The 19812-nt window shown below is 41.3% G+C and overlaps 1 protein-coding gene across 2 annotated transcripts in view; it reads right to left on the bottom strand.

The window, feature by feature from the left end:
- Positions 1 to 9174: 9174 nt before the first annotated feature.
- The window catches only part of TMCC3 (transmembrane and coiled-coil domain family 3), a 111783-nt gene continuing 101145 nt past the window's right edge, over positions 9175 to 19812 (bottom strand). For both annotated transcript variants that reach the window (XM_058805108.1, XM_058805109.1), the window contains 3 exons: positions 18753 to 19651; positions 17141 to 17276; positions 9175 to 14478 (listed from right to left, as the gene is read on the bottom strand). In XM_058805108.1, the coding sequence (XP_058661091.1) occupies positions 14176 to 14478; positions 17141 to 17276; positions 18753 to 19651 (1338 nt within the window). In that variant the 3' untranslated portion in view covers positions 9175 to 14175. The remainder of the gene's footprint in view (positions 14479 to 17140; positions 17277 to 18752; positions 19652 to 19812) is intronic.

The raw sequence follows: 19812 nt of genomic DNA, 5'->3' as shown, positions 1-19812 counted from the left end.
GGCAAATGTCGTGATTTGCATTCCTGGTGACAACGGTGAAACAGAGATTTGATTACTTCATGAGCTCTTTCCTCGAAAACACAAAGAGCAATTAGTAATATTTAACCTATTCACATGTAGAAAAGTTTTCTCTTGTTTTGGGGTTCTTTTCCCCGCATCACAAAATAATTTCTGGCAGTAAAGTGCTAATAGTCAACAACATTTAGGGATACCAATACTTTAAGTATATTACCAACCAGAATCTCTGTGCTAATGGTGGACAATACTTGCTCACAGTCAGTGAACAGGCCTTAAATAATCTTCAAAATTACACAAACACTACAGTCATAGTTTCTGAGAAATACTTTAAAAGAACACTAGGTTCTTCCTCTCTTGGAGATGTGTTCAAGAAGTGGAGAAGCATAAAACATACTTTAAAGAAACTACACCCACCATCATATTTAAACTTAATTCTACACCTTCTTATTTAGCAAGCTACCAAACTGCAAATTTGTATCAGTCATCCCAAATTCCTACTATGAAGCCTTAACATAACTTTCCATAGGTATAAATACTAAGGCATTGGTGCAGAGTCCTGAAACCTAGGAAATGCACACTCTATAGCTAAAATGGTAGTACTGTAGAATACCTAAGTGAAGTAAATAAATTACATTCCCAAGAATCACCTTTGTTTTGCCTTTCTTCTCAAATTATTTCTCTTCCTAAAGAGGGAAACACTGCTGAATTACCTACCATACATCTCTCCTCTTTATAGCTGCACATCACGAAAGGGCTTTTCTTTTGCAAGATTTTTCAGCGATATTATTTTAACTTTTTCTGTGCTGCAAGCTCTTTAAAAGTGAGAATACTTGCATTTAGAGAAAAATATTATATATCAATATGATTTTTTACTTTATATGAATTTTTATGGCATTTTGTTTACAACACCAAGGCTTCCTTCTTGTTCACCTGGCATAACCAAATGACATGACTGCACCATGTACTGGTAATTCCCAAGTGCCATACATAACTCACTCATGGCTCTCTTTTCCATGCCACGCTTAAAACACTTAAATTTATTGTCTCTGAACACAGTTTGAAACAGATAGATGATACAATGAATATAATTTTGCAACTAACAAAAAACCTGACAGTATTTAGCCTTGTGCCGGGTTTTGCTCAAGCAGTAAAATTCTCATTAAAATACGTGAAAGTCAAAGAGCTTCTTCGCACAATTCATGGTCTAATTCCTCTGCCTGCTTCTCTCGCATCTCCAGACCTCTTTATTTGCTCTTTCTTTTTTTTTCTAATCCAATTAGCCAAGATCTTCTGAAACAATGAACTATTTGCCTGAAAGAGTGAAAAACTCAAGGAAAGCACAGCCTCTTGAAAAAGCAGCTCTTCAAACACCACCCCTTCCCATCCCTGCTCAAGAGTCTACAGTAAGACCAGACAATGGTCTAACGCAAAAGTGTAATCCAACACAAGAGCTCGCTGTCACCAGGAACGGGAGGGCTCCACTCCTCCTTTCTTTGTCCCCATTGCTGTGTTTGTCATTCATCAGACCCCTTCATGAACAGTTTTAACTCAAGAAGCCAACACACTCAAACAAGCAGAAGACACTCAATAGTTTTTCTGTGAGGTCAGTGAGTCACACGAGCTCATGGAAAAATCCAGCAAGCGACATCATCAGTGAAAGTGGGCAGCTGGTACGGACGAGGGGAAAGGAACAAAGAGCCAAGTAAACAGACAGGAGGAGGAGCAAGCCTTTCTCCTTTCAGGAGCACAGAGCTGGCACAGCACAGAGCTCAGATGTTCACAAAATCACAGCCTTGGACTAGATGCCCAGATTTTACACGGTCACAATTCAGTGAAACAAACCCTATCTTAAACAACTATGCAACACACTCATAAGAGATCAGACTTCCCATGAACACAAAGTGTGCAACCAAAAACACCCCAACCCCCTTCTATATCTTTCGAGAAATGTGGCAGCACACCACATTGTACTTTAACAGTCCATATTCTACTGATCTGTCATCAGCAACCTGCAACAGTCAACACAATCACCTTAAAAAAATCTAGGGAGGCAAAACCAAAGAGAAACAGGAAATCCTTTGTTATAGAGAGTTCCATAACCCAGACACTGTTCAGATGTTGCTGCAGAGAATCCACTGAAAATCAATGCTTAACACTTTTGTGCACCAATACTGGAGAATATCTGTATGACAGCTGCATTTCAGAAGACACCAAGCTCATGCAAGCTACTCTCACTCCCTCCACAGCAGCGTTCAAGGTACAAGTTTCAACAACCATTAACCATATTATTATGGCAGTATCCATCCCTACACACTGCACATGGTACCACCCTCTCAGTTTCTGTCTTACACTTCAGATCTGGTTACTTATTAGGTGAAAAACAACAAACAAGGTTCTCTCTTAACTCAGGGTTAAAATTTGTGCTTTACCCACACACACTACCAAGCAAAACTGACAGTAGTTACTGATCAATTTGAATTCTGAATGGGAACTACACCTCTAAATTGAGCTGTAGCCAAGAGCAGCCAGTCTCCAAACACCATGTATGTTTTCCTATGATTTTTCATGGAAGAAGCCTTCAAACACACATAAACCTTCACTCACTAAAATTTCATTCAAAGTTCTACCCAGGATTTTTGCACATAAGCTATATTCCGCAAACAAAACTCTTCTGAAAAATCACTTCCCTTTCATGCTGACTCAAAAACCGAGATGTTCAGGGAGGGCATAGGTTTCACATTGTCATACATATCCCACACCTCCTGTAGGCAGAAACATGATTTTATATATACTCTACAGTACGTGGACGAAGATCGAGTGAGAGGCCAAGCGAGCTGCATAAGTCACTGTGATCTTTTTGCGATTTTGTTTTTCTTTTGTTTTACTTTTAGACGTAGGAGCTCGGTCAGAGGAATACCACTAACACGGCTGACACATATCCAGAAGCACAGAAAAATAGCAATTTTCCTCCGAGCGAACGTGACTGAGGATGAGGATGGCTGGTGGAAAGCAAAGCAGACAAGCGGAAACACTCGAGAGCCAGCAGCGAGCGGGCTCCGCCTGCCCCTGAAGGCGATGGCGAGCGCGGCAGGCCGCAGAGGCCGCGGCAGCCGCTCCCGGGGCTGGAGCAGCGGGCACAGAGCGGCGCTGGGCCCGCCCGTCCCTGCTGCGCGGTCACCAACGGCGCGGGCCGGGGGAACGCGCGGCGCCGGGCACGGGCCAAGGGACCTCCCCGCCCGGCCGCCAAGAGCTGCGGCCCCACGCACGCAGAAGGGCCGCGGTCAGCCCAGCCCCCATCGGAGCCCGGCTCCCCCCTTACAGCCCGGTGCCCCGCACGCCCCGGATGCCCCTGGCACAGCGGAACCCCCGCCACAGCCCAGCCAGGCGCGGCTGCCGCCGGCCCGAGCGATTTAAAAATGGCGCCTCTCACCTCCCGCCGGCCGCGCCGCCGCCGGGCCCGCGCCGCGCGGGGCACGCTGGGAGCGTTGCCGGGGAGACGGGCGGGCTCCGCAATGGCGGGGCCGCCGTCAGGGCGCCCTCCGCGCTCCGGGGCCGCTGCTTCGCACAAAGATCGGCTGAAATACTGTAAGCACCGACTTCTCGTAAAGATCCTCATTGTCCCTCTAAAATCACTTTGAATGAAGCAAGAGATTGAATCGGTATTGGCATTCCTCTAATAAAGCTAACAGCGCTTTCATAAGGATTAATATTGTTTTCAATTAGTATATTAGAAGGTGGGTATTGGTGATGACACACACACATAGCCAAAGAAAAGGTGACAATGACAAAAAACCCGCGAGGGCAATGTGACATTGCCAGCACGGGAGATGACAGCTGCGGTCGCTCCCCAGAGGTGGCTGCCGGCTAACGAAGGGTTTGGATCCGTGATGGGCTCAGCTGCAATGGCGGGAGCTCAGCGCTCCTGCCCGCCCGACTCTGGAAACCGCTGCGCAGGTTTTCGTGTATGCTGCACTTGTTGCAGTGCTACAAGTGAAATATCAACAGTACTCCATCCATACCAATGTACACCTATAGGGAAATAAATGACTCCACATGACTGCAATGAATTAAAAAGTAATCTTTATTCAAAACTAATTTTGATGAAAAATATGGTCATTAAAACCCATCAATCCAGTTTTACACTGCAAAGTAATCTTTCTAGAAGGTGTCATGAAGTTAAACTCTCCTTTTCTGTATCCAACTTGCTTCTTTTTTTTTTAATTTTTTTATTTTTTCACTATCAGCTCTACAAATATTAACTAAGACCAAACACAAGCCTTTCACCCTTTTACATCTGTATTAACAGGAATGGTAGAATGGCACAGATTCTTTCTCTTTATTAGTGTCTGTTTTATTAGTGTCTGTTCATAGCAGGATTACATAGCTATAATCTATTGGAAAACAATTCATTCACGTGAGAAACAAGACATGACACCAAGAATCCAGATCACTCAGTGTGAGCCCTGTGGGGGACACAGCAAAAAAGCTACAAAATCTAAAATCATTTAGGTAACTAAAATCAACAGACAGGGTTGGGTGTCTCTTGCCAGCTAATTCAAGGAATAATTCTTGTGTAAGTATTTCCAATGCATAATCTTTTTCTAAGAGGATAACTCAAGATGGTGGAAATTGTGTTACTTTATTTTTGCCTCCACGTTTTTCACATTAATCAGAGAAGTGTTCTTGTTTCCTTCTGAGATTGGCTGAGTCAGATAATTCCAGTTACTCACTGATGGCCAGTGGTTCTCAAGTGTGGGTGGTAATGGGGCTCTTCTTCCTCGCAGTGACCATCCTGCCCCTGCTGGCTTTCAAAGGAGAGCTGCTCTAGTGACTCAGATGGGAATCTTGCAGAATACCCAGAAAGAGAGAAAAGGCAAGAATCAAGGTGGACTTCAAGGGCACAAGGAGGAAATGGCTGAAGGAAGGAGGAATAGAAAGCAGAGCTTATAGGAGTAGGAGTGGGGCTAATGCACACAGCAAAAAGAGAAGAGATGGTCAGTCAAGAGAGGGATCTGGACAGCAAGACGCAGAAACAGCTAGAAAATTAAGACTTTAAATATTACTGGACAAATACAGGGGGAAAATAAGTGAGAAGTAAATATGAAGTGATTCTGTTGGGGAGAGAGGGGAACCACATACTGAAGTTGGTTTGTTTGATTTCTCTTCTAAGTCAGTACATAAAGGAAACATGTATAACACTCTTACACAAAAAAAAAGATTATTCCAAACTTCTCTTTTTGAAACATCTCCCACAACACAGGCAAGTATTTTATTTTTATAAAAACAGAAATTTATGCAGCTACAGGTGTCACTAGTTTATTTTTAAAGAAAATCTCTTTAAAGAGCACTTGAAGTTCACTGTGGCTCAAGTAAAAGTAAAGAGATTTCATTTAGAGAGCTTACAGATTTTGATCAACATTATTAGAGATTGTTTGTGACTCTTTGTCATATTATATTAGTTCTGGGTAGATCAACATTTCACAGAACAGCAAGGTTCATCCTCACACCCAGAAAGCAATAAAGTATAAAGAGCTGTAAAATTTGTAGAGAAGCCCAGGAAAATATTTCAATCCATTTTGCAGATACAGTCTTTGGAGGAGTATACTGACTAGTATGGTCAGAAGAAGTTTTGAGTTTGAAAGCTCATTTAGACTTCTTTGCTGCCTTAGTTGAGCAAGCTGAAAATAGTTGTTAGATTAGACAAATCCTCAAGCTCCTGTAGCCCTGTGGCATATCTGGAGAGAAGGTTTTGTTGCTATGTACACACGCTGCTGGTTGTACCTGTAGTTTAATCCATGCTTAGTCTATGTCACCTTGACCTGAATCCAGCCTGGCAGGATATGTGGGGAATTAGTGTTGGAGTACAAGCTCTGTTCAGCATCTGAGTCAGCAGATCCTGAAAGCATCCAGATTGTTTCACCATCCCATACAATTGTGGCAGAGATGTCTGTGACTAAGTAGTGTGCTATTTGTGGAAGAGACTTAAAACCATACACTGTGGTGGGTAGATTGCCTGAGAAAATGAATATTTTCGGCATTACAAAGTCAAAAGACAGAATTGCTTTTAAGTCCCTTAGTGCTATGATAAGTCTTGCCCAATTAAACTTAGAGGGTTTTTTACCATTAAGCTCAGTAGGACCAGAGTACAATTTTTAGCCTAGAGCACATGAGTGGGTACAAAGCCCAAAGCAGTTTATCAAGCTATTACTCAGATGAGTTGTATGGGACTGCTGACCACACAAGCACTGTGTTCTCTCCTTTTCTGTTCAGCCTGGATGTACAGTATCTCATGCTCATCTTCTGTCTTTATCAGCAAGTGCCTATAACAGAGGAAAAGGATGTTCTCCTCACCAGTACCAACTCATTAAAATGGTATTCAACAGAAAAAAAAAATAAAAGGAATTTTTTAGGCTGCAAGGGTTTCTTCCCATGTATATTGTTTTCATATATTACCAGCTTCAGTCCTGACTGTGCTTTCATTTCCATTAGATTGATTCCATTCTAGGCACAATAACTAAAGAGTTTTTCCAAATTTACACACACAGGTGGGTAGAACCACACACTCAGCAGCTGAAGGGATCATGACTACATCAAATACAAGCTCAATTCCTAAAGTTTCTGTCACAAGCATGTCTGTGTTTCTTTCAGAAGTTTTGCATTGGCCAGTTTCAAGCTTGTCCTGAGGTGTAAGTTATCACAGAATCATAGAATATGCTGACTTGGAAGACTCTCATCAGGTCATTGAGTCCTACTCCTGGCCCTGCACAGGATGCCTTAAGAGTTGCACCATGTATCTGAGGGGCTTGTTCCAAACGTTTTGTGAGCTCTGACAGACTTGGTGCTGTGACCACTTCCCTGAAGAACCCCTTCCAGTCTCAACCACGCTCTGAATAAAAAAATGTTTTCCTGATATCCAACTTAAACCTACACTGACTCAGTTTCATGCCATTTCCTCAAGTCTCGTTGCTGGTCATGAGTGAAAACTCTTCTCCAGGCTGAACAGACCAAGTGAACTCAGCCAATCCTCAAAGGCTGCCCTTCCAGCCCCTTCACCATCCTAGTGACCCTTCTTTGGATGCTTTCTAACAGTTTACTGTCTGTTTTATACTGTGGCACCCAAAACAGCCCCCAGCACTCGAGTGAGGCCACCCCAGTGCAGAGCAGAGGGGACAATGCCCTCCCTTGCCTGGCTGGTGATGCTGTGCCTGATTCCCCCAGGACACCCCAGGCTGTCTGGTGCCTCCTGGCTGCCAGGGCACTGCTGGCTCATGTACAGCTTGCCATCCACCAGGAGCCCAGGTCCCTTTCTGCAGTGCTGCCAGTCGTTCCCCATTCTATACACACAGCCAGGACTGCCCTGTCCCAGGGGCACAGTCTGGCACTTTCCCTTGTTAAGCTTCATTTGGTTGGTGATCGCCCATCTCTAATTTGTGGTGATGGGCTTCTCTTCTCTGCAGGGCTTCTCTGCCCTCAAAGGAGTCGACAGCTCCTCCCAATTTAGTGTCATTGGCCAACTTATTTAGTATTCCTTTGAATCCTGCATCCAAGATGTTAATTAGGTTGAAGAGAACTGGGCAGGGGATGGGGTCCTGCAGAACCCCACAAATGTCTAGCACCAGCCTGTCCAGTAGTTCAGCCTCTCCACTTTACTTCTGTCTGAATCTGGTCAGCTACACATAAAAGGTGACATAGCATCGATCCACTAGGCAACTTCACAAAACTAATGATTTGTCACCTAAGTCACAGTCCACACAGGAACTGAAGGGGATACAGTGTGGAAACTTCTCCTTTCAATTACTTCAGTGCGGTGCCAGTTGCCGGGGGAGGCAGGACCTGCTGTTTCACTGCTGCACCTTCTGCAGCAGCACAGGCAGAGAAATAAGCACACACTTTCAGGAAGAATTTATCACTAAGTTTATAATCTGCTCTGCTAGCACTGCCTCAGCCAGCTAGTTCAGAGCAATTCTGGTTGTTGCAAAATGACTTGCAGCATAACAGCAGATGAAGTCTTGGGTGCCTTCAGCTGATTCTGGCACAGTCACACAACTTTGGTTCTTGCAGTTATTTGGGGCACCAACACAAAATATTTTCAGAGTACACTGCTGGTAAGGGTTATTTGTTTCATCCAGTGATCACTAACAATACAGTGGCTGCCTCTTGGTGACAAGTGACACTTCTCTTTCTGTGCTGTTAAACAGAACTGTTGTATTTTACTCTCTGCCTTTCTAATTTTAGGTGTTAAAGCAGTTACCAGGGTGTGCTATGCACTCTCCAAAGCCAGAGTTTTGAACAACTGTGAGAACTGATGGTGAGTGAGGTGTATTTTTTTATGTCTGGTTTGCCTGGTTAGCAGGGATTATTCAACCCATGCCAGAAATGGACAAAATCATTAGTGGTTCTGAGAGAAGCTGCTGTTTGTGAATGGAGTTAGCCTTAATATAGAACAAGTTTCAGGAACACATGTGAAACTCAGCATGACAAGACCTAGGAAAGTCTGCAGGTGACACAGCCTGTGCCATTTCATCAAATAGGAGAAAATAGGAAGTACAGTGTGATTGCAAAGCAATCTGTTATGGCACCGTTTCTGCTCTACTCATGGAACAAAAATAACATCATTGCCAGTGGCTGCCAGTGCCAGCTGACAAGACCTCTGCCTTACAAATAATAAAGGCAAATGTTTTGCTTTATATCAGCTAAGTTATTTTTTTGGCACACATGACCAAGGTTTCTGACAATAATATAAAAATACTTCTTCAGTTTCTAATTCTAAATTTTCAACAAAAAAAAAAAAAATCCAAAATAAGTCCAGTCACTTGGCACAATAGCACAACATTTGCATGGCAAATTTTCACACAAGTTTTGGATAAAAGCAATGATGATACCCAGTTTGATGTTTACAGTTTTGCCATGTCACAACTGTAGGTGAAACTCAACAGGTTTTGGTCAAAATTGCAGCAGAGCAGAATGCTCAGACTTGTCAGCATGTTAAAAGTGGGCCTTGTGCTCCATGGATTAACTTTATCACTGTCAACTGAATAATTTGTACTGACAAAGGAAAACTCATAGGGGTTTGAGTGATCAGACAGAAAGTTTAAGAGACAATATTCATCATCAAATAAATGTAAATATTTTTATTTTAAAAAATGTTAATGGCACCTTAGAGGCAGTCATGACTACACAACCAAATACACAAAAATTACATTTTCATAGTTGAATCTTTCCACAGTGCTGCACAAAATGGAGATACTGTGAGAAACATTGCAGGTCACACACCAAGACAACTTTAGTCAATAAAAGCAGACAATTTTTGGTACACCTTGATACTACCAGACCCAGGTTCCCCGGGTAAAAAGGAAAGATGGCTTTGTGCAAAACTTTCCAACAACAGTACAACCTAATATGCTAAATGTACAGCAAATCAACCGTACAAGACTGTTTGACTTGGCCTCAGGCAGTCCCTATATACAGCATCCTCTCAGTTGGCTTTCTCAGGGAAAATAAGCAATTTCATTGACTAAAATAAAACTTTTCTTAATCTTTCACTGTTGCCATGTAAAATTGTCTGACACTTTGTGCAGGGCTAGCATCAGAGAGACCATTCCAAGTTTGTCTGAAAACAAGCCCGTTATAATCTCCTGTACTTAAAGGCCGTGTTCTGGCATGATGGGGAATGAAGAAAGCAGATATATATTTGGTTGATTAAAAATAGCAGAGAATAAATTTGCCTGATTGTTAGTTCTAGATGGACTTTCAGAAGAGATTAAATTCTGTTATCAAAATTAAAGTGTTAAATTACATTAATCTCTGTTTATCTTCCATTATATCATTGAATGCAGCAGTAAAATGTCTCAATCATAGTGGAAAGGGACTTGGTTTCCCAAAACAAAAACAACCAAACAAGAAAATTGGCTCTTGTACCTTCTGAATTAACTACAAGCATCTGTGTTTTCTTGTTTTGTTCCTGAATTTCTTGTTCAATGATTTTGATTTCAGACAGCACTAGTTGTTATTATGCAGTTAACTTCATATCAATCATAAGCCTGAACTAATTCAACTTCAAATGCTGTAGTCCTTGTTTATTATGTCAGTCAGTAGCTAATAATTAGCTGGCAACCCTTATGATTGCAAAACTGAACCTTATGCTTACACTGGATTTGTCTAGCTTCAACTCCTGGGTGAGTGGATCACGTATCTTTCCTACAGCAAATTCACCTTTTGCATTGCTATTCCCCAGATAAGCAGTCATTATGTGTTCACAGAAAACCATTGGCTTTTAAATACCCTTCCTGAAGTGCAGACATCAGATCTATACTGATAGATGTCCTGCAGCAGAGGCACTGCATAACACAAACATTTTGATATTAAACTAAAATGCAGTGAAATTTTTTAGTGCCTCTCTAAGAATTCAGAGCAAATAGACATCACAGGAGTGCAATCAAATGAGAAGTTGCATGAATGCATATAATGTGAAGCAGAAATAGGAAGGAATTTAAACTGGGTCTCGATCAGTCCTGCCAATCACTAATTGGACTTTCAACAGCAATGGAGTTGAAGCTAGCAGAAGGATCCATTAGACAATTTTTAGAGGAAACCTCATGTAGTACTGAATGCTGAAATAGGAGAAATCAGGAAAATTGTGCTAATTTTCATAAGAAACTAAATCTCCAGAAACCTCCAAACAAAAGCTGCCAAAAGCCTATAGAACAGGAAGTAACAACTTATTGAAGAGCTTTTCCATCAGAGAACTGCTACCAAAGTGAAATGAAATATTTGCCTGCCAAGCAGCACCAAGCAGAAAAGACACTGTCTGGCAACTTTTTGTTGAGTGGGAGTGTTTTAGAGGCTCATGATGAGTAGGTGTAAGGAGTATCCTAAGAATGCCTGATGTGTTGTATGAGAATATAAAAGCAAATGGTATCCTGACAGAACATGGTTAATTGATTGAGAAGCTGAGCGGAGTTCTCATTAGGAGCACTGCAGTTCTTTGGGTTGGCCTAGGCATACTGTCACAGGAAGCTCAGACTGCAGGCCAGATACACACACTAATATGTAAAATACACAATCCCAGCCTAAAGGGGGAAAGTGGTGCCCATACTGAAGCTAAGGGCAGAGGCATCAGCCCAGGCTAGCTCAGGCTCCTGCCTTCTCTTGATCCTGAGTATGGGCACAGCTGGCTAGCTTGTCACCACATGCCGGGGCTGTTTGTTCCCTCTAGGAAAAAGTTAGGAAGGACTTTTCTACACTGAAGCTGCCCCAACAATCTGCAGAGAGTCTGCCTGGAGCCCAGTTTTAGGGACAGCTGATGATTCACTGCAACAAGAAGAAAAAGTCTCATCTCCCTTAAAATCCCAGCTTCATACTCATGAGACCTTTTTACCAGCCCTTCAAGTCTCCAGATGTGGAGAACCATCCACCTCTTTCACCAGGTTTTTCTTCCAGTCTAGTGAGCTAACATGGCACATGGAAGATGTCACCACATACCAGTAGTTAGCACACAGTAGGAAATGTGACACTGAAAGCAGGATGGGAGACCTCCCTCCTTGGGTGGCCTTCCACATGGCAGAGTTCCTGGCACTACAGTCTCACTCTGTGCAAAACGACCACAGTTTCATCAAAAGCAGGCTTTTGCTCTTCACTTTTACATTTTTTTATTATTTCTTGACATGTGTCACATCCTTCAGTGATTTCAACCCAACAGAGGAAAAAACCTAGAAAAGAGATGCACCCATTCACCAATTAGGTTATTTTAATTTACATAACTAACCTTATGCAGCCTTTATAGCTTTTTCTATGTCCTCTGCCACATGTAAAGCCAAGATTGAAGTGCAAGGCCTTCCTGTTTCCAATTTACAATGTAGGCCCTGTCAGATTCTGTCAAGACAGTGAGCAATCTTTTGTAGAGACATAAATTTTAGATTTTACTTTCATTTTGTACTGAGGTTATCTCCCAGAGTTGTAACCAGATGCCCTTGGAGCAGAAGCCTTCACATTCCCAGGTGTGAAGGGAATGTGATTTACCACCCCAACATCCTTTCTTATAAGACAAATAAAACCTTTTTCCTGCCTGTCCTTGAGGCTGCCTGATGTAACATTTCAACTACATCAAATAGCAATGGCAGGATTATATAAATGTATAATCATGCAATAGGTAAAGGAGTTTTTCTTATGTGAACATTATTAACCCATGGTATTCCTTTCTTGCATGTCTACCTTTCTGAACCCATTTAACAAAATGCTAAACTAACTATTCTTTCAAGAGGCCAATGCAGAAGTTGGCTGTGCAAGCTGAAGAGAAGAACGGAGATTATAATAGAGACGGCAAGAAAACACCATGAAGAGTCACAGCATTCTTAGGATCAGAACCAGTTTTTGGTCTTGTTTGGGCTCTTGTTTGTTTGGTTTTGGTTTCCACTCCACTTCCCACTTGAGATGAGGTAGGGCTGGGTTAAGATAAGATGGGTGTGCCCAATCTGATCCATTTCCAGTGACTGCAAACCAGCACAGTCCTTCCTGATTCTCTGTGCAAAGACTTAGGACATATAAAGAATTCTTTAAATATGTATAAGTATTTTAATTGAATTTTCTAAACATTGAGTTATATCATTATTTATTAAGTTAATTCTGTCCTTTCCTTAGTTCTTGAAGCCACAAATAGTAATTATTCACTGTTTATCTGACTGTGGTAAAATGTCAGATTTCTCCCCTGCCTTCTCCTCACCCACTCCCTCTCCTGAGAATAAAGTCTTCACAAATTCTACACCAACTATTGCACTTGATTAAAAAGAAATATACACATCAAACTATGCCCTCCCTCCCATAATACCAGCATAAAAAATACTGCAACTGAAAAGAAAATATGTAATGACAATTATTTTCACAGTTACTAACACTGAACATCAAATAATTGGAGACACTGTTTTTTCACTTAATGGAGACTGGAGAAGAATTCTAGTTGTGGTGGTTTTGTGCTTTTTGTTTGTTTGTTTGTTTGTTTTAATAAAGATCTTGTTTTACATCATGGCTGAAAGCCAAGCTGGTTTCAGGGAAATTTTTTTGCACTTATTAAATCAAGCAAAATAAATTCCAGTGGGAAAACAAACCCAACCCTGTCTCCTAGTAGTGATACTGCATGTTAATACATTATTTTCAGGAATGTTTGTTGAGAGTGTCTACAGTTCCTATATTTACAGAAGTTTAACTCCCTGCTCCCCCTAAGAAGCTGTTCTCTCATGTTTCTGCCACATTCTTTAATCAGACAGAAAAAAGAAATCCACTGTACCCAGGGTCCCACCACCTGTATTTTTTGCCTTCAGTCAGAACACCCCAACAATTCAGTGCTAACAGAGGCTAACCTCAATGTTGCTGTTCCCTGTACTTCTTTCCTGTGCAGGTTGCAGGGCTTGAAAAAGTGAGCGCTTTGGTGTGGGTGACAACTTATCTACCACTTACTTGCTTCTTAACTCCTTTACAAAGTTGCCTGGGGATGTTATAATTCAATTCAGGCCATCTTTGGAAGTCTTATGCCACATATATGTGTTTCCCAAATGCAATAAGGAACAGTGCCAGGACAGAACAACTGCTAACTGTGGTCAGTAGTCATCACTGGTCTCATGTACAAACAATAAACTCTGTGCAAAAAGTAACTAGCAGAAGCATCAAGTTTTGTTAGTCTTGAAAACTCAAAATCCCATGTTTAGAATCTAGAACTATCAATACACATGACTGCATGATTTGGTTTATCATTCTAGTTGGATTCAGAGGGAAAATTAACTATCAGTCTAGCAGAGCAGATACACATTATGGCACTCCCTCTTGATCACACTCTTTGCACTCCAGCCTAGTAAAAAACGCACCTGACACTTGCAGTTGCTGGGATCCCTCCCAGCCCATCATACCATGTTTTGTGGGTATGGGTTTGGAAAGTGGAAAACCTTTTGGATTAAGGCAGAAGACTGACTTAAGTGAGCAGTTCATCACAGATACAGCCAGTTAGACAAAATCAGATTGAACAGGCAACTGACTGCCAACAAGTATACTTTTATATATTTACACCAGAATTTGTATACACACAGTGCTTAAAAAACAGGGAAGGGAAGAAAAAAGGGAAAAAGAAAGAAAAAAAAAAGAAAAAATAGAAGACCAGCCAGTCCAATAGTTTCATCTTGGTATAATCATTCTTTCTATAGCACAAATGATATGATCCCAGTTTTTACAAAATATTGCCAGCAGCGTCACTGCAAAGAAAGTGCAGATGATATGAAAGCGGCTCTTCATCATAGGAGCAATGAACTTTGCAATAGTAGAAACACAGACTAAGATGACAGTCATGAAGGCCAGGATAACATTTATACACTTCCCCAGGAGCACTTTGGCATTAACTGTTTCAGACTGCTGTGCTTGCTGTTCTTGCTGATGGAGCTCCAGTTTGGAAACTCGGGTCTGGCATGATTCCAAGGCTTCCTGGAGAGAGAAAACAAGAATTAGGGCAGCCATATTTCCCTTCAGTGGTTCTTCACATTTTAGCAGCAGAGCCATCCATCAGCTAGATTAGAAGTGTAATTTATTATTGACTGCCAAAATTTCAATGAACCACCAACTTTTAAAAGAATAAATACACACACACTCTGAATGAGTGTGTCACTGTTTGCTCAGGCATAATCAAGGCTAACAACACTGTCCAAAATGTAGGTTTGTTCTTTTTTCATGCTCAAGAAAAAGTATCATAACTTTAATGTTCATGACAGCTGTTTCCTATATATACTGCTGATATAAAGTACTAGTAAAGCTGTTGCCATAGCAACTATCACTGCATCAAAACAACAAGAAAATTAGTTTCTTTGTATATTCTATAGAAAAGATTAGGCTGGGCTTGCTGTGATACTAATTAACTCTACTTTGCAACATGTAGCAGCACTTAGTTTACACTGCCTCTGTGGTCTACATTGATTTTGCTCTCAAAGCTACCCATCCTACAGTATTGGGCTTGAGCTCTCTGTGAGATCTGGCCTTCTCCCACTGTCAGTGTGAAGACAGTGGAACAACCTGTGGAGATGCTTTTATGGGATTCTCTCCCACATGATCTATTCGGCTTCACAATTTGTTCTAAAGAAAGCAGACCTTTCTCTTCTGCTTGAGAACAGATTAAAAGTGGTCTTTGACTAAAATGCTTCCTAAAGACACTTACTCCCATGCTTAAACCCTCCCAAAGCAAAACAGAAAAACTTCCAACTGCTTCCCTTACTTGCCAAAATGCCAGCTTTTTGCAGGAGTTGGGATTTGGGCATCACTGCACAACGTGGTGCAGAGCTATAATTTCATGAGATTGATCAACTTGACAGAATCTTTTACCACTGTGTGACAAAGAAAACCAACGCTCCAGCATCCCTACTTTCTTGCACACTCTCACACTCCAGGTATTTTCCTTGCACTAGCAAGCTGGTTCACCTGCTCACACAGTAAGCTGTTTCAAACCAAACCTCAGTGCATAAACACCCAGAGAGTTATCAGCTATCCCTTGCTGGGTCAGTCCTTCATTGTTTCAGCAAGCTGGACTGGCTTACCAAGGGACTGGACAGGCACCAAGGTCACCACAGAAAGTGTGGCACAGTGCCTTACACAAGGCTGCTTCCCTTCACTGCTCTAGGAAGTAGTAACAAAATAGCAGATTGTCATTACAGTTCCTCATGGGCGGCACAAAGGCTGTTATGGTTCAGGCATGTTCTCCACTACACACTAATGAACTTCCCTGGTCTTTCTTCCACTCGGACTGTAAGTTATCCTCAATTTGTCTTGTGCTGCTTTAGAAGAAGTCCAGCTGCAAAAGTCTGATACCTGCAGCTCTGCATTGAGAGGCTGAACATGTCTTTAAAACTATCTGCACATCCTTTAGTGACAGCTGGGCTGTTACTCAAAATATCCAGAGCTTAAATCCTTTTACTCTATTTTAGCTAATTTTCCAAAGCCCCAGACAGATTTAAATGGGCCCAACTGTTCAGAGATAAAAGAAACAAGGCTGTGTCAACATAGCACTTCATTAAGGAGTCTCTGACACCCTTCCAGGAGTCTTTTAAAAGTCTCTGACACCCCTCCAGGATTCTGCTAATGACTTAGGGAATATTTCACAGCCCCTCTGTTGGATAACTCAGGTTTCATTACATTTTTACATCCTCAAGATGCCTTCACAGAAAGGAGTGCTCTTTTCTTTAAATCTGTGAGACACCTCTCTTGTTTAAACCTACAATGAAACCTATGATATGTTTAGATTCAGTACCATCCCTTTCCCACTCTGTTCCCAGGAGCTTCCTAATTAACATTTAGGAAACTGTGATCATCCTGCTGCCTGCACTCTCTCTGTTTGGAAATGTGAGCACAGGTGCATACAGGTCAGGTTTTAGGTTCTTTTACCATGTGAGCCAATGGTAAAAGACAGTCTTTGAGCATTCCTCAGTTTTTCATGAATAGGTAAGGCACAACTGTGTTTTCACCACTTTTCACCACTTCCTCAGACTTTGAGTGGAAATATTATGCATTATGTAAGTGCTTGTGTTGTATTAAATATTCAAGTATGCTGTCAGGACATACTTGTAGACATTAATACTGGTTTTTGATTGAAGTCAGACATGACTACGACTGATCACTAAGGTGAAAACACCCCACAGCTTTGATTATAGAGGTTGTTGTGACTATGGCTTAAAACTCTTTAATTATAACTGGCAAATCTACGAGTCTATTTCTCTGAGTTTTTACCCTAAGCTGAGCAAGAAGTTTATGTCAGGACATTGTCAGAAGTGTTGTGTCATACAATACAATGAGACTTGATTCCTTCCTCCTCTCTGAAAGAAATTAAAACAGGCCACTCTTCCACCACAACTCTGCCTGGGCCATGTCATCAGTTTCAGCAGAAAAAAAATCTCAAATCCAGAGAAACAAATGGAGACTGCCACTGATTCAATGTGCTGAGTTTTCCCCTTAAAACATAGAAAATATGTTAAGCTTACAAACATGTTCAAAGCTTGCATATTTTCCCATATTCCTTATTTTAAAATATGCAGAAAAATGCAAGTGTTTCATGGTACAAGATCTCCACAAAATGTTATTAGATTAGGATAAGGAAAATAAGTACCTGAACATCTCGTGATCGCTCGTAGGCCTGATACGCCACCTTCTCCTCTATGCTGGCTAGCTCTTGTTTCAAGTTTGCTGTCTCATGTTGATGAAGGTCAGTGAGGTCATTTAACTGGTCCTCCAATCTTTCATATCTTATTAGGAAAAGAAGTCTAAATTTAGTGCCTTCTATTCAAGTAATGCAAATCATGAAAACAATTGCACATTTTAAAAGGTAATTTCTCAGCACATGGTGAATTCATCTGACTGGCATTACAAAGCACATATAGAAATCAGTAAAAACTTTGCAAACTTTCCACAAACACTTATTCAGCAATCAGAAAGCCTTTTCTGAGTGTTTCTTGCTGGCAGTAGGTGCTAAAAAGCAAATATTTGTACATCACTGGCAAATTATATGAAATATAAACAGTGCCTAAGGATATCCAACTCACATTTTTCACTCTTCATTTAGCCAAGAAGATATGGCTTCATAAGTAAGTTTGAGCCAGTTAATAGCTCACCAGTAATGACAGGAAAAATATGTTCTCTCTCATACACAACTGCAGGGTTCTGCCATTTATGTACAGTCTGTTCTGGCATGTTTCTACATGGTAAAGTAGTTCAAGTAAACCGCCAGCAAACTAGAATTTTTTTGTGAGTTTGTCACTTGATTTAACACACAAACAGGCAAACACTGCAGTCAGCACAAAAATGATGGAGGCAAAATTGTCGAGAAATGGGTAGCAGGAGGCTTGAGATTTTACTGGCAGAAAGCTGTCAGAAAAGGCCACTCTGCCTTCTCCTGAAACCAAGTCAGAAGCTCAGCAGGCCTTTCATTGTTCTTTCCTCCCTATATTACCACATGATATCAAGTCTTTTATTGTATTTCAAGAACTATACGCAAGGGAGACATGAAATATTGCCCTTCATACCAAGATTTTGCCCACTGGCATAGTAAAGACTTCAAGAATTGACTGTCACCTTAACAAGCCATAGGAAAAATGGGATATAGGTACAGCAGGTGAAAGCCCTCTGTACAACATATCATCCACTTCTCACAGAGGATGATAAAGGAATTAATTGTCATGTAACAAATGCAAGATGAAGTTGTGCTACAGCCCTTCAAAATACATCTCCCAGTGTGTGTTACACCAGGGTAAAAGGTGACATTGCATCCAGGAGATAGCAAAGTGTGTGAGAAGTATTTGGACAAGGTACCCAGGAGTCCAGCGTATACTTATCAGTCATTTCTGCTACACCACAGACTGATTAGCTTTTTTGAGTCACATTAGATAGAATCCTTCCACCAGCTACAAAACCATCGGCATCTCCTATACGCAGTACTCACATAATTCACATAAAAGCTATGACAGAGGAGAGAGTCTTCTGACCAGCCTCTGACAAAAAGCAAAGGGCACTACACCATTTGCTAGAAAATATAAATATTCTGTGTGTATTTTCAGTTGTTGGAAGGAATTAAACATGTTGGTACTAGATATTGATTGGAATTATTTTTTCCTCTTGCTTCTGAAATCTCTCTCTCTCTCTCACACACACACACACACACTTTCCAAATAGTTTCTATACCCATTCAAAAGTCATTTCAAGAGAACAGTTAAAAAAGAAAATACCTAAATCTTTCCTCTTGTAGCATCTGAGAAATAAAGCCATAGTCTCTTTTAAATTGGGTTTTTAAATTCTCAATATCATCAGCTAATTGAGACTGTGTCTCCTTGATTTCCCTTAGTTCCTCCAAAATCATGGAAAGCTTTCCTTGGCTGTCCAGGGTGCTTGCCACAGCAGGACTAAAGGAAGTATTCCCATTGCTGTCTGCTGATCCAGAGGTCCCACTTGAGCATTCATCATCACTAACATATTTTGGTTTGGCAACAATGGTGGCACTGCCCCCATAGGTTCTAGAACTCGTTTCTGGCCGAAATTCATCCAGGGTATTTTTCAGATGAGCAATGTTGTCTGCACTACCAAATTTGTTTCGGATCAGATTGGCAAACTCTCTGGACTTGCTGAAAACAAAGACAGGGGGTGTCAGAGATACACCCGGCACACCCGACTTGCTGCTCTCTGCTCCGTGCCCAGTGCTACGAGACTTTCCATGCTGAACGTCTTTCAAGTTATCTTTGGAAGTATCCTTGGTAGCTTTGGAAGATCCATTTTGTTCAATATCCTTGAGCTTTTTGTGATACTGTTCCAATTTCTTCTGCAGCTGGGCAATGGAGTGGGCAGATTTCTGGTTCTTTTTCTCAAAGACTTGCTTGATGCGCCCAGCCTGCTGCTTGTCTGCACTGTTCACCAGTTTCAAATACTCAGCCACGTTTCCATCTCGAGCTGTTTGTTCAACCTTGATTTGTTCTGTAACCTTAAGGATTTTCTGTTTCAAGCTATCTGCATTGAGTTTGACTTTGTGAAACTCTAGGACCCCATCTGGTACATCAAAGTTCAGGTTGGTATCAGAACCTCCACGACGGATGTTAAGTGGTAGACTCAGGGTATTCATGTCATGTCTTTCCACCTGAGAGAAAAGAAAAAGAGGTAAATGGAATTTGAATTCTATTTTTTAAAATCCAACATCCAGTTTACTTTTCCACATATAATTATATCAAGTATACAGTATAAAGTAGCTTATATTAGCAAAGCATAATGAAGTTTTCTTTGAAATTAAGCAGCATTTTT

Source organism: Ammospiza caudacuta, chromosome 5, assembly GCF_027887145.1.
Source record: "Ammospiza caudacuta isolate bAmmCau1 chromosome 5, bAmmCau1.pri, whole genome shotgun sequence".
Classification (NCBI taxonomy): Eukaryota; Metazoa; Chordata; class Aves; order Passeriformes; family Passerellidae; genus Ammospiza; species Ammospiza caudacuta.
The sequence above is the reverse complement of the archived record's forward strand: the minus strand, read 5'-3'. Positions and strand labels throughout refer to the sequence as shown.